The 14,748-nt window shown below is 41.9% G+C and overlaps 2 protein-coding genes across 9 annotated transcripts; one reads left to right on the top strand and one right to left on the bottom strand.

Moving 5' to 3' along the window:
* Nucleotides 1-279: 279 nt before the first annotated feature.
* Nucleotides 280-7,638, bottom strand: srsf11 (serine and arginine rich splicing factor 11). 5 transcript variants are annotated; one of them, XM_008329063.3, is made up of 12 exons: nt 7,291-7,638; nt 6,431-6,564; nt 2,787-2,896; nt 2,613-2,699; nt 2,474-2,520; nt 2,257-2,390; nt 2,074-2,155; nt 1,868-1,981; nt 1,665-1,754; nt 1,516-1,587; nt 1,229-1,430; nt 280-958 (listed from the first exon to the last, which is right to left on the bottom strand). In XM_008329063.3, exons 1-12 carry the CDS (start codon nt 7,410-7,412, stop codon nt 755-757), a joined length of 1,398 nt encoding a protein of 465 aa, XP_008327285.1. In that variant the 5' UTR covers nt 7,413-7,638; the 3' UTR covers nt 280-754. The 5 variants fall into 5 exon arrangements, with proteins under 5 accessions (XP_008327285.1, XP_024909904.1, XP_024909906.1 ...); XM_025054136.1 differs by lacking the exons at nt 6,431-6,564; nt 7,291-7,638 and adding exons at nt 3,143-4,743; nt 4,969-5,109; XM_025054138.1 differs by lacking the exons at nt 6,431-6,564; nt 7,291-7,638 and adding exons at nt 3,143-3,262; nt 4,969-5,095.
* Nucleotides 7,593-14,056, top strand: xxylt1 (xyloside xylosyltransferase 1). Of its 4 annotated transcripts, none has more exons than XM_025054140.1 (7): nt 7,593-7,713; nt 8,179-8,309; nt 8,955-9,025; nt 9,446-10,076; nt 11,249-11,396; nt 13,287-13,419; nt 13,552-14,056. In XM_025054140.1, the coding sequence occupies exons 4-7, from the start codon at nt 9,549-9,551 to the stop codon at nt 13,946-13,948; spliced, it is 1,206 nt and encodes a 401-aa protein (XP_024909908.1). In that variant the 5' UTR covers nt 7,593-7,713; nt 8,179-8,309; nt 8,955-9,025; nt 9,446-9,548; the 3' UTR covers nt 13,949-14,056. The 4 variants fall into 4 exon arrangements, with proteins under 4 accessions (XP_024909908.1, XP_024909907.1, XP_008327275.1 ...); XM_025054139.1 differs by having other exon boundaries at nt 8,146-8,309; XM_008329053.3 differs by lacking the exons at nt 7,593-7,713; nt 8,955-9,025 and having other exon boundaries at nt 8,035-8,309.
* The last annotated feature ends 692 nt before the right edge of the window (nt 14,057-14,748 follow it).

Below are 14,748 nucleotides of genomic sequence, written 5' to 3'. Positions count from 1 at the left end.
GTGGGGGGGGGGGATGGATGGGGAGGATGGAGGTGAACATGTTAAAAGATCATCAGATGTGAAAGGGTTTTGACGAAGATGTCAAGGATCAACTTTGTTGATCAAAAAGCTAAATATTCCAACAAACTCACGAGCAACGAAATGTTCAATGAAATGAATGAGAATTATTACAATCTTCTATTTAGAAAATGTGAATTTTTCCCAGTTTGTTTTAACTTAAGAGGTGTTTATTAGTAAAATAACTTTTTCAAACTTGTTACTTAAAGAAACACAAAGTTCACCGTTTGATCCAATTTATTTGTTTCCTTTAAAAAAAAAAGAATTTCAGAGATTTTTAGTTAACATTACAGTTTATAATGACCAGAGCTGAACCATCACAGTTACAGCAACCAAAAAGAAAATACAATGAAACCGAGGTGAAGCTGATGTCGGGTCACAGGTCACGACCCCAACTGGGAAATATTTACAAAGGCAGCATTTTAGATGATAATGCTCATATTTTACTGTCAGAAGATACAAAGAAAAAAGCAACATAATTTTTTAAAGTACAGCAACAACATTTTAAAACAACTTCTATTTTTATGCACTGTTTTTTTTTTCTCCATCTTTACAAAAATGATTTGACCGTTTTCTACCGTTACGACTAGTCGTTGTTAACAGTGTGATCGGGCACCGACCTGTGGTGCTGCCGTTATTAAAAATATAAAAGGACAGTGAAAAGATTACGTGGTCACAGAAATGATTTAATGACTATTTAATCGCTCATCTCCATGTCTTCTTGATGGTGATCATCTCCGTTGACTTTGGACTTTTTGGGATGGTGGCCCTCGGACCTCATCTCGTCCTGACCTTTGGGAGAAGAGGCGGAGTCAGAGTCACTCTTCCTCTCGTCGTCCTCTTCCTCTCCGTCCTTTTCACTGTCATAACCTTGTTCCTCCTCATCATAGTCCCGGGTCACCTGAGTCACAAGTTCAGACGATGAAAATGTACGAATCATATGATTATCCTGTTGACATCTGCTCAGTTGACAAAGATATATATAATTAAAAGATTATATTGAGGTTTAGTGAACTGAGGGGCAAAAAACCAACTCAAAATCATGACATCTTTGTATTCAAACCAAATTTAAATGCAGGGTCAGGTCCTTATAGATCCGATTTTATTATTATAAAACTTTGTTGAACTGTTTCTTGAAGTCGTTTAAACTCACCCTAAATGTCACACGTACCTTAACGTCTCCTTTCTCACTGTCAGACTTGCGGTCCCGGTCCCGTTCCCGGTCTCGGTCTTTGTCCTTGTCCTTGTCCTTGCTCTTCTTTTTCTTACTGGTGGAGCGTTCTCGTTCGTCTCTGCTCCGTCCTCTGTCCTCCCTCCGTTCTCTGTCCCGTTCCTTCTCTCGATCCTTGTCCTTCTTTTTTTCCTTCTTGTGACTGTAATGAAGATTCATTCTTGTTGATTTTTTTCCCCTTCTTTTTACCACAGTGTGAATGATTGGTTGTCCTTCACCCAACTCACCGTCTGGGGGATGGAGACCTCGACAGCCTCCTCTTGGGCGAACGGGATGCAGTGCGGCTGCGCCTGTGTCTCCTACGAAGCAGAACCACAATGAGAACCGTCAAACAAACACTGCACGTGTTCAGAAGAGCAGGGCTCAAACCACCCACCGACTGATGCTGCGTGATCTCCTGGCACTGCTGTAGCTCTTAGGAGGTGTTTTCGACCTTTTCTTAGACTTTTCTTCCTTCCTCCGATCCCTGTATGACACACGTGAAAATTCGTAACAACTGCTACGTAGTGCGGGGTTTTCCAGACAGAAGACTGTGGCAGTTATAGACTAGGACAAAGTGGACTCCACCAACGGACCAACCTTGATCTGCTGCGACGGCTTCTGTCTCGGGAGTGAGACTTCTTCCTGCGTGGGCTTCTGGACCTCCTCCTGCTCCTTGAATGGGATCTCTTCCGGGATCTGCTCCGAGAACGTCTGTCAGGCATAAGAAATTGAAAACAGAACAAGGTTATTCACTAATATACTCTACATGAACACAGAGCAGTCCAGCAGCCGGGGACTTTGACCTGTGTCTGGAGCGGGACCTGGAACGCCTACGACGAGATCTCGAACGAGAGCGCGAATGCTTTCTCTTATCTTCTTTCTTATCTAGAAAAACAAAAGGACAAGTTTAAATATTCATCAACTTGGTACTGGTGTAAATCTCACTCTCTAGCTCATGCAGGTCATTAATTGTTTTCTCTACTCACTTCCAGGTTCAATGGCTGCAGAAATGAGAGACTGGGCCTCCCTCACCCTCTTCATGGCTTCTTCTATCTCCTTGTTGGACGCATCACTCTTGAGCCCTGGGGTCAGGCTCAGTCCAGCTGCCAGTGGATTCAGTCTGAAGGAATCGTGCAGGTATTTACTAAAAGAACAACAAAACTCAACGCCAACTTTTGCTGGATTCTACAAACATTTTCTTACTTGGGGTCCATGGACTGCATTAGCTTCAGGAAGTCAGCAGAAAGAGCCTGAAAGACAGATCAGATACACAGTTGATATAAGGAAGTGAAGATGTCGTCGCATCACCAAGTCACAGTGAGGGTTCAACTCCCGTGTCCACCTGGGGGTTCATGTTTGGTGGCATTCCCATGGCAGCCATTTGTTCCATGTTGGGGGCTCCAAGACCTCCAAATGGTGTCCCTCCCATCTGTCAACAAACGACCAATCACAAACCGTGAACGATTGCTGTACAGTGGTCAACAGTCCATGGTCATGAAGTTCACGTGAAACCCACCGATGCCAGGGGATTGGGTGTTGGAAGAAGGCCTCCTCCAGGCATCATTCCTGCCACAGCATTGGCTGGAGCCAGCAGTGACATGGCTTTGGATTCATCTGGAATGACTCCTGGAGAAAAAACACTATTTCACTGTGTGCTCGACCCAAACACCGACAAACACTGGTAGAAAAGCCACCTCAGACTAACTACTCTGTTGTGACAAGTAAGAAAATAATCCTGGTCTCGTCTGTAATCCTTGATCCCTGACTTTTTTTTCTTTTTTTTTCTTTGTCAAACTATGTTTGTAGTTTAGCAGCTATTAATGGTTAAAGTCACAATACACACTGTGGTCAACACTGCCAAGATTTTATCACCTGTACTTGTTTTTTAAGTCATGAACCAAACGTAAGCAAGCACAGCCGGTTGTCCCGTGGGATGTGCTCTCAACTTTCATTAGATGTTTTATGAACAAGCGACTCACGCCGGCTGCTTCGCTATAAAGCACACAAAAACATTGAGATACAGAAAACAAAGTTCATGATTTGGGTGTAGACACAAAGGTACATTTCAACATGACTTACCACTATTATCATAGAAACAGAAAAGGTTTCGTTAGTTTACCTTTTCTGCCCTGATTGTGGTTCCTTTGTACAATACAACCACAGGGGAAAGATGAAGAAAACTTACTTTGCAACCAGATAAAAATACTAATCATAAGCTACATCTTTGAAGAAATAATTTACCTAAACAGTGTCAGCAGATGCCTTTATAGAATCATGAGAAACATGCCCAAAAGCTGATGAAAAAACAAACTAACTTGTCTTCATTAAAATCTTAAGATGTTCATCCATAGCTGTGCAATCTGTAAACAGGCTACTCCAAATCTGACATCTTTATATTCTCAAAAAGGGGAGAAAGAGAGGGAGGGAGAGAGAGACACACACTTTCACTCACGCTCGCTCTCTCACTCACACACACACACACACACAACAGAAAGGACACTTGAGAAACAGGATAAGGCTGCAGAGGACAAAACTGTTGGTGGCATTTTCAGCAGGGCCTGGTATATAGGGCTGGCTGAACCAGGAAAAAGAACTGTAAAACACAACAACAAAAAGAAACACCACTGTTAAATGTGAGATTCACTCAGCTCTGTCAGTCAATGTGTGGAGCGGGTCAATTCAAACGGAAAAATAGCCATCTTTTATACAATACCAAGCAAACTTCATATGGTTGGTTTAGCTTTGTCTTTGTTGAAATTGTTTTTTAAAAGTGTTCAGTTGATACTGGGCTGTTGCATTTAAAGTAAATAGTTTGTGGACTTCATGTTTGATAAACAATCTTTTTATTAACACATAGTGTTAATATTTATGACTGGAATTTTTAAGGAAGTCCCAAACATTTGTTCTCACCCTGAACCATGACAGATCCAACAAACATTTCTAACAGTTGTCTATGAATATTTCTACTTGTTATGAACTCCGTGTGCTAACAATTAATATTTGTAAAACATGATTGACATTTGTTTGGCTGATCAAACACATCACAGTGCTGACTAAAACCCTAACATATTATTTTGTAGTTGAGATCCTCAAATATTTAGCCATGGAGGGAAACACTAAATCAATGCAGGCTAAAAGGTGGTGAAGGTTTTAGTATAATTTGGCAGATCCATTTGAGACATGTCCAGTTTAGAGCATGCATGCTGTCTGACATTGATTTTTGAAATTGCCTTACGAACTTTCCCGACCACTTCGTTTCCTATAGGACATTTTTGAATAAAAAGAAGTCTTGAAGAGAGAAACAAAACAATGGTTAATTTTTTGTTTTTGTTTTTACTGCTGAACAAGAGAGAGAGAGAGAGAGAGAGAGAAGGCAACTTGGAAGCCTGGTGCCATTTTATTTTCTAATCTCCTGATGGCAGCAGAGGACCACTTTCAGCCAGCAGGGGGGCTCTCTGCAAATGACTTGTCCACTATGAAAACCACAACACAAATAACAGAGAGAGAAGTTTACAGCTAGATTGAAAGACATGGACACAAATGTACAAATCCCTTTTACAAACTTTTTTTACAAACAAAGCCAAGCATTTGAGGCTCGGCTTATTTCGAATGATCAGGGGGAAAAACAGTGCTCAGTGTGTTCTAAGCAGATTGATAGACTGTTGTGTGAATGACATAATGATGGAACAAACACCCACCTTCAGCAAAAGGGACCACGATCAGGGCTCTGTCCACGAAGACGGTATTTGTCAGGTGTTGAGAAACCCCCACAGACTCAGACTCAAGGAACTTTACAAAACAGACACGTGAAGTCACAGGCAAGGGAGAGTCACTGGAAGAAAACATGGACATGTTGTGCAAGGAATACAAACAATAGACTCAACATGTGCACACACTTTCACTCACGCTCGCTCTCTCACTCACACACACACACACACACACACACACAACAGAAAGGACACTTGAGAAACAGGATAAGGCTGCAGAGGACAAAACTGTTGGTGGCATTTTCAGCAGGGCCTGGTATATAGGGCTGGCTGAACCAGGAAAAAGAACTGTAAAACACAACAACAAAAAGAAACACCACTGTTAAATGTGAGATTCACTCAGCTCTGTCAGTCAATGTGTGGAGCGGGTCAATTCAAACGGAAAAATAGCCATCTTTTATACAATACCAAGCAAACTTCATATGGTTGGTTTAGCTTTGTCTTTGTTGAAATTGTTTTTTAAAAGTGTTCAGTTGATACTGGGCTGTTGCATTTAAAGTAAATAGTTTGTGGACTTCATGTTTGATAAACAATCTTTTTATTAACACATAGTGTTAATATTTATGACTGGAATTTTTAAGGAAGTCCCAAACATTTGTTCTCACCCTGAACCATGACAGATCCAACAAACATTTCTAACAGTTGTCTATGAATATTTCTACTTGTTATGAACTCCGTGTGCTAACAATTAATATTTGTAAAACATGATTGACATTTGTTTGGCTGATCAAACACATCACAGTGCTGACTAAAACCCTAACATATTATTTTGTAGTTGAGATCCTCAAATATTTAGCCATGGAGGGAAACACTAAATCAATGCAGGCTAAAAGGTGGTGAAGGTTTTAGTATAATTTGGCAGATCCATTTGAGACATGTCCAGTTTAGAGCATGCATGCTGTCTGACATTGATTTTTGAAATTGCCTTACGAACTTTCCCGACCACTTCGTTTCCTATAGGACATTTTTGAATAAAAAGAAGTCTTGAAGAGAGAAACAAAACAATGGTTAATTTTTTGTTTTTGTTTTTACTGCTGAACAAGAGAGAGAGAGAGAGAGAGAGAGAAGGCAACTTGGAAGCCTGGTGCCATTTTATTTTCTAATCTCCTGATGGCAGCAGAGGACCACTTTCAGCCAGCAGGGGGGCTCTCTGCAAATGACTTGTCCACTATGAAAACCACAACACAAATAACAGAGAGAGAAGTTTACAGCTAGATTGAAAGACATGGACACAAATGTACAAATCCCTTTTACAAACTTTTTTTACAAACAAAGCCAAGCATTTGAGGCTCGGCTTATTTCGAATGATCAGGGGGAAAAACAGTGCTCAGTGTGTTCTAAGCAGATTGATAGACTGTTGTGTGAATGACATAATGATGGAACAAACACCCACCTTCAGCAAAAGGGACCACGATCAGGGCTCTGTCCACGAAGACGGTATTTGTCAGGTGTTGAGAAACCCCCACAGACTCAGACTCAAGGAACTTTACAAAACAGACACGTGAAGTCACAGGCAAGGGAGAGTCACTGGAAGAAAACATGGACATGTTGTGCAAGGAATACAAACAATAGACTCAACATGTGATTTTAAATCGATGGAAAAACGAATTTATAATATTATACATTATATTAATAATTGCATTGCATTAAGTAATATTCCCTCCCTTCTTACTACATACAACTGCTGCTTGTATGATTTAAATCAGACTTTAGATCGAAGGTGTTGGAGCTGATTTTTTAATACTTATATTTAATTGATTACATTTCTATAATATCGAGGGAAACTATCTAATATAGCCCTTTCTATTTTGTTTGTTATAAAGTAGAATAATTTCACGAGAATATACATTACTAAGGCTTTATTTTAACCATAAATATCCAGATATTCTTTAAATGCCTGCAGTAACTCGTGGATCGTCTATGTACTAATAACGTCCGTTATTAAACTTGAGTCAATCACGGTCTATTTTGTAATCGATCAATCAATTCAAAACATACGTTTAGCGTTGAACAGGGTTATAATCAAACGCTAAAGAAACATTTAAATATCACAACTTAATCACATTGTGAACAACAACCACTCCTGGATATGTTCTCAGATAAAACGAGAACTCATCGGGCTGAAGGAAGGCGCGAACAGACGATAGCATTAGCATCGACACTAGTGAGGCCTGTTCGGCGCCAAAGGCCTCGGGAGCAGAAGAAGAGGACGTGAGATAAACACTTTAATTGTGTTTAGCGGAGAATACTCACTCGGGCGGAAACAATTTGAGTTCTTCTATGTTTCCCAGGAATCCGAATAGAGTCCTCATCTGTTCGGATGTCGTGCTTGGTGAGACATTTGTCACCTGAATGACGTGAGTATTGGAGTTCATTTTGTGAATTGTTAGCTAGCTGGGTGCTAACAGCTATGTTTCCGACAGACTATGCTGTAGTGACGTTCCCCAGCTAAAAGCAAAACGAGTAAACAATTGTTATCGATGAAAATATGCTCAAACAAAAATAAAATCTGACATCCTCGTAGTGATGTTGATTGTGGTTGCCGTTTGGTACAGCTATGAAGACCACAGCCGTGAGCCCGGGGCAACAATAACGTACGGGAGAGTGTCAGAGGCACGGGGACGCGTTCAGGTGCAGTTGGTTCCCGGACACGTCTGAGGAGGAAAGAAGAAAAAGGTAAGGACGCGACCATATTGGTGTTGTTTATTGATAAGGCGATAAACAACTATAGAAATAATTATAGCATATGTTTTAAAAACAAACATTCGCTTTTAAATGTTTACAAAGGCCTAATTATTTAATGTGTGTTTTCTGTGCAAACTTCACAAACACTTGATTTGGTGTCAAGAGCTCAAAAGAGCTCAAAACCTCTTTGGTTTGAGCTCAGGGAAACTGAGCTTCAACAGGGTGAGGGGCAAGAATGCCAGCTTCAGGGATTTTATTGCTACTATACATGAAGTATGTAATATTCAAATGGGGCCCAATAAAGACAGTAATTCTCAAGTGTTTTCTCTTATTTCCAAAAGGTAATTTGAGGACTATGTTTTCATTAATGTCAGAAAATAACCAATTTAGCATGAATGACACATTTGTATTGGTTGAATAAAGAATATCCTGGATTTAACCTTTGACCTGGTGAAGGTATCACAGCCTCCAGCTTCAAACTGTCATCATTAATGACAGACAACATTCACCTGTGTCCCTGGCCGTGCAGTTACTCCTTGCACCACTGTGTCGCCATCGCTGGTTGCCGTATTTCACACTTATCCTGAGTAAGTCATGCATTTTTGTTGGTCTATGTTGGGTTGGTCTAAGTTCTAAAAACAACATTCAATATTACATATATATTTATCCACAGGCGTAAGTCTAGATAATGTATTTAGTTATGAATGTATTTATATACAAATGTATTTTCTATCAATTTAGATTTATATAACCGTGTTTTGGAGGAGATTGTTTTTCCGAAAGCCTATGAAAGCACCATGAATTGTGTTGGTTTGGTTGTGGCGGAGGTCACAGTGTTGTGTCGCCAGACTGTTAGCTGCTGCTGCCGCCGCCGCCGCCGCCTCCAGTCTGCGGATGTTCGTGTTGGTTCGCATCATTAATTGCAGAAGAAAAGCTGGGGTTTTTCGTTTCCGTAGCTTTGCACACGCACACGTGTCTCAGGGTTAAAAAAGAAATGAAACTTGTGCTTCGTATTGTACAGTCGGAGGTAAACGAACCGTGTTTGGTGCAGAGTCGCTGCTTAGCTAACTTTAGCCTCTCACAGGCGGGTCGTTTTAACGTGTTGCTGCTTCGGTGAACCTGGAGGCGTGTGTTTGTACCTGTCACTGCCGGTCGTTGCGTTTTATATTCTACTTCAGTGTAAACTGATTTTAAGTCAGAGTCGACTCTAATACTGCTTCATTAATCCGAAGAAGAGGAAGAATGTGTCTAATCCCCAGATAAACTACAGGAGGTGACGTCGTAGATCTGGAGCAACAAACAGGCAAGTAAAAAAAAGTCTTTAAAAATGTACCATATTCTAACGACGGTCAAACCAACATTGATTTGTTTAATTTCTGTGTGCAGTGACGTTCAGTATTTTATGTCCCAAACCGCAGCCTTACAAATGAAGGGGTCAGTTGATCAGTTGAACCAGTTACGACAGGTGATCTTTAAGTCAGTCACAGATTAGAGTAACGGTTTATTTGTGATGTTGACTAATTTAATGCCGCATCTTATAATAACAGAGTTCTTGTTTTCGCTGTCATATACAGTAAAACCGTGAATAGTCTTGATGACCTATGAGTTTATATTCTTTCATTATGAAAAGTTTTCTTTTCATCTCAGCTGCTAGTCATTACATCAATACTCACATACATCTGTGAATTTCAAATGTCCTTACAGATCAATCCTTCTCTTGCAGGATCACGTTATAAGATGCTGCTCAAAAACCTGAGCTGGAAGGAAACAAAATGTTGAAAGTCTTCTCCTTTAGCCTTCCGTTCTCATGAAGCCAACACAGAGATATGGGCGTCCTCAGAGCGGCAGCCAGAATCATGGGTCGGATCAGTACTTTCAGGTCCTATCAGTTTGTGCTCCTCGTTGCTGCTGCTCTCGCAGTTGTAGCTTTCTACTACTTTGGCTCTGAGAAGCAGAACTTCTCCAGCACCACAAAGAGGATCCGACAGACCCAGGCCAGCCACACCAGTACCAACAGAAATGACGCAGACCTGACTTTGGACACCGGGCTACCACGTACCCCTGGGTCCGAGGAGCAAAGAGGCAAAGATGCAGATGCAGGAGGAGAAGCTGCGGAGAGTGGAGCTAGCTTAGCTGCTCACCAACACTACCACGCGCTCATGATGTTCACAAAGGTGGACAAGAGCCGCAGTCTGCAGGACAAGTTCCGTGTTGCCATGTTGTCTATGGTGAAGCATGCGCTCTTCCAGGACGGGGAGGTGCTGGTGCTGCACTTTGTGAGTGACCAGGCCAGCAGAGACCTTGGAGAGAGGATGCTGCAGGAATGTCTCGTTGATGCTACATTTAAGTACGAGGTACGTGCTCTGACACATGCTAACACATGCTCCGTCATGTTGTGATTGTTAACCTGCTACAGTCATGGTCAATAATGAATACACTGTGGACATTTATTGAAAAGGAAAATCGTTTTAACATAAAACCTTGTTAATATTCATTATAAAAATTGAAGACTCATTTTCTCACTTTTACATTCAAATTAATAATGCACTGGAATCAACATTTTCTCACTTCTACATTCAAATTAATAATGCACTGGAATAACTTTAAATCACAGTCACGAAGTCAAGGGAATCGTGTTTACAATGTAGTGCAAATATGAAACACAAGGGGGCAGTGTTGACCGTTTAAAGTAAAGGTCTCGCGATGGTTTGTTCGGTCTTTGTCTCAATCTCCGGCTTCATTTGTCCTTTTATGTTTGGACACAGAGGGCAGGGACATTTGTTTCAGAGAATTCACTGTGAGGCAGGAATGTTTCATCATCCACAACATCAGCTGTAGACGTAACCGGTCTTTATTACTGTAGACTGAACCCACGGCTGCTCTGCTTGTAGAGCCTTTCATGTTCCTGTGTCCTCCTGCTCTGTTAAATGCACTGTTAAATGCAGTGCATGTCAGACGAGTGCTGATGCAATGCTGTGAAATCTGCATCAAAGCCAACAGTTCAAAGACATCAGTTACATCAATGTCAGTGTACAGTCCCACAGTTAAAGGTGAATAAAGTTTCCACTGGAGTGAAAGACTTTCTAGATTCTGTAGAGTCTGTAGAGTCTGTAGCGTCTGTAGAGACTGTAGCGTCTGTAGCGACTGTAGCGTCTGTAGCGACTGTAGCGTCTGTAGTACTTTCTGAATCCCTCTGGAGTTCCCTTCAGGAATACTTTTTGAATCCCTCTGGAGTTCCCTTCAGGAAGTCCAACTAGCTGGAGTGGTTACTTTTAGGCTTTAATCTTTTAATCGGTGGCTCTTTTTGACCTTTTTCGTTTCTTGTGCCAACTTCAACATTTGGACGTCTCCTTTAGTTTCATTCATGTCACCAGAGTTTGATGGAGGACACGTCACACATGAGCGCCCTCTTTCTCCCAACCGTAGTAATGCAGCGACCCACTGCTCCTGGGTGACTGGTCAGTGGTCAGTGGTCAGAGGACACCCAGATGTTTGATGCCGTCCGTCTCTGACCTCTCTCCTTCAGGTGCAGTTTCATGACGTGCTGCTGCTCACACAGAAGCTTTTCCCCATAGTGGAGGCCATGCAGAAGTACTTCAGTGCTGGCTCTGGAGCCTATTACAGTGACGCCATCTTCTTCCTGTCTGTGGCCATGCATCACATCATGCCTGACAGTGAGTACTGTACGTCTTCATCACATGTGGACTTTCCTACTGAGGCCTCAGTCAACCATTGTCAGTGGATCTCTGGGACTTTTTAAATATTTCTTTAGAAACGTATTAGAACACTGGGTTACAGAGACAATACTTCATTCAACTATCCGTTAACTAACCCTGGTTAACTAACCCTGGTTAACTAACCCTGGTTATGGGTTCTCAGTCAGGTCGACCATCAGTGTTTCAGATTTGTTTCTTTGGAGAAAAGGTTAAAACTGTCTCTGGGCAGTTTTCTGCTCGGTGACCTCACTGTCACTACACGCCGCTCGTGACCCCACCGTCCACAGCTGTGCTACGTCGCTGTTGTCACACTGCCTCCCAGTGGATTCAAAGCTAGAACACCAGCGCGGGGCGTCGTGTGGTTTCACTGCTGAGACTAATCTTGGATTATTATCAATCTTTAATCTCTAATCTCTAATTTCAACTCTGATTTACTGTGCGTTCACTTTCCGTTTGTGCACAGAGCCCAGCTGATAAAAGCTGAGTGGGCAGGTATCCTAGAGACGTGACGTCCTGCAGAGACCCTGGGGGGTAAAGAGTTCCGTCAGTGCTGCCCACATCTGAGCCCCCCGTGTTGGTGCCCATTGATGTTAGACAGTCCCTCTGTGCTTTGGTTCTGGTTCTGATCCAAAAATCCCCAAACTTACTATATTTTTAGTTGAAAAACCTTTTAAAAATCCAGAGTTTGTGTCTGGTTGAATATTTAACAGAAAAGGTGGAGAACAGAAGCTTTGATTATTTCATGGAGGACAGCAGTGATAACTGGGTCGAAGAGTTGATAAAAAGGTCCGAACATGAAGCACAGTTTGAGTCAGTGATGTTTGACCTCTGGGTCAGGGTCACTTGGAGCTCAAAGTATTCAGATATTTAGATTGGACTTTGACAGAAATGAAATTTTCCACCGTCAACCTCAGAAATACAGATTCAGTTTGTTGTTCCAGAAGAACAGCTGATTTATTATCACTATGTTATTACATTATAACTGTATTATTACTAATACTATTTTATTTTATATAACTGTTGAACAGCTGATTTATTATCACTGTTATTACATTATAACTATATTATTATTAATACTATTTTATTTTATATAACTGTTTTATCATATTGTATCTTATTTTTTATTCTAATACTTTTTATTTTTATTTTATATTTAATTTGTTTTATTATTGCCTCTTTCACATCAATGGTCATTTCACTGCTGGTCCAAACGTACGGCGACACACGTGAGTGTGTTGAGCTGTTGTCCGACCTCCGACCTCTGACCTCAGACTTTTGCTCTGAGAACATTCTAGATTCAGAGACAAAGGCCTTGATCTCAGACAGCACCTCTCACTGATCAGCGTTTCCTCAGATTATGATGTTGTGCCCATAATGCACCAGTCCTGACTATTTCCCATCTTTTCATCGCCATGCCAACCAGCACAACAGGAAGTTGAAACAATGAACAGACCAGGGCCTGAATTCCTGACCCACTCGCGTCGTTTACTGAGCAGACGCTCACCTGCAGGAGAGGAGGAGGTCAGTCTTTGTGTTACCGTTAGGATGTTCAACAACAGCCAATCAGAGAGAAGAGCTTCACACAGGAAATTGAACAGGCTCAGAAAACTCGGACATGAATTCTGAAGCAGGAACGGACAAAAAAAAAAACCACACAAACTGTTGCCACTCCGACTCTAACACGTGGTGTCTTTTCTGACCGGCGCCGCTCTGGGCTTCACTCCGTCCAGACTCCAGACAGTTGTCCCTCAGTTTCTTACAAACTGACTCCGTTGTTTGATAACAGTCCTGATGTAATGTGATGATATTTATTTATTTCTTTTTAATGGTTTCTTTTTTTTTTTTCAGGTCTCATGCGAATTGTGCAGCTTGACCTTGATCTGAAATACCGCACCAACATCAGAGAGCTTTTCCTGGAGTTTGACCGTTTCCCTCCCGGAGCGGTGATCGGCATCGTCAGAGAGATGCAGCCCGTTTACAGGTAGGGTCACTGAGTAACGAGCAGCGTGTTGTCAGTGCTGGTCGTCTGGGCCTCGGCCGTGGTTCCTCATGTTTGTACGTGCTGTAGTAGAGCTCCTCATGTTGAGAACCTCTCTCCTCCTCTCTCCTTCAGACACACCTTCTGGCAGTACCGTAAGGAGAATCCCAGGACCAGAGTGGGCGAACCTCCTCCTGAGGGTCTGCCGGGCTTCAACAGCGGTGTGATGTTACTGGACCTGAAGGAAATGAGAACCTCGGTTCTCTACAACCAGCTGCTGAAGCCCGATAACGTGGCCGCGTTGGCCGACCAGTACCGTTTCAGGGGTCACCTGGGCGACCAGGACTTCTTCACCATGATCGGCATGGAGCATCCGGAACTCTTTTATCCTCTGGCCTGCGGCTGGAACCGACAGCTGTGCACCTGGTGGAGGGAGCACGGCTACGGGGATGTGTTCCAGCTGTACTATCGCTGCCAAGGACCAGTTTTCATTTATCACGGTAACTGTAACTCCCCGATACCAGAGGGCTGAAGATGACCAAAGGTTTTACCCTGGTGTTGATGCTGGTTTCTGTCTTTTAACATGATGTTTGAGCAGCTGAACACAATTAAATCATGAATAAACAAACAGTACAACGTTTTTCACCTTCAGTATTTTTTTATAACTGTTTTCTTTTGACACGTCGAACGTCAGTAAATGAACGGGCGGTCGTTGTTTTAGCTCCTGTCGTCACTGATCTATAATCAAGACTTTTCACACCGTCCATCAGTAACTTTAAAGAGTGTAAAAGGTGGAGAAAAATAAATGAGTATAAAAAGACGTTTTTATAGTATGACAAATGTAAACGTGGACAGAGGAGCAGACCCAGCTGGAGGTCAAAGGTTACCGACGCCTGATCCTAATCACAGTAGTTTTGGAGGGAAAACTGAAAAATGTTAAGTTTTTTTTTTCACCTCAGGCGCTCGAACCAAAACTGTTATCGTCACGTTTTACTGATTAGCATTTGTTTGTTTGTTTTTTTTTATTAATTTAATCCAACAGTTTTAGTCAGACCAGAGCATTTATCATTTCTGAAACACTGATCACTCCAGGAATCAAATGTTTTTGACGTTCTCTGCATTAGTAGTACTATAGTAATACTGTAGTATTTTCTTTTAAATCATATTTTGTAAAAACAAACAAAAGATTTACTCAGTTTACTGTCATGACATGTGATCACAACGACCAATCAGACGACTGTTTACACCTCCCCAGTTCCCCCCAACAGGGGGAGCTGAAGTTGCTTCATTCTTTGTCACACCCACAGTACATACCTGCTGTACTCCCCACCA

The sequence above is a fragment of the Cynoglossus semilaevis genome, chromosome 2 (assembly GCF_000523025.1).
Source record: "Cynoglossus semilaevis isolate Cse_v1.0 chromosome 2, Cse_v1.0, whole genome shotgun sequence".
NCBI lineage: Eukaryota > Metazoa > Chordata > Actinopteri > Pleuronectiformes > Cynoglossidae > Cynoglossus > Cynoglossus semilaevis.
This window is presented reverse-complemented; position numbering and strand designations above follow the sequence as displayed.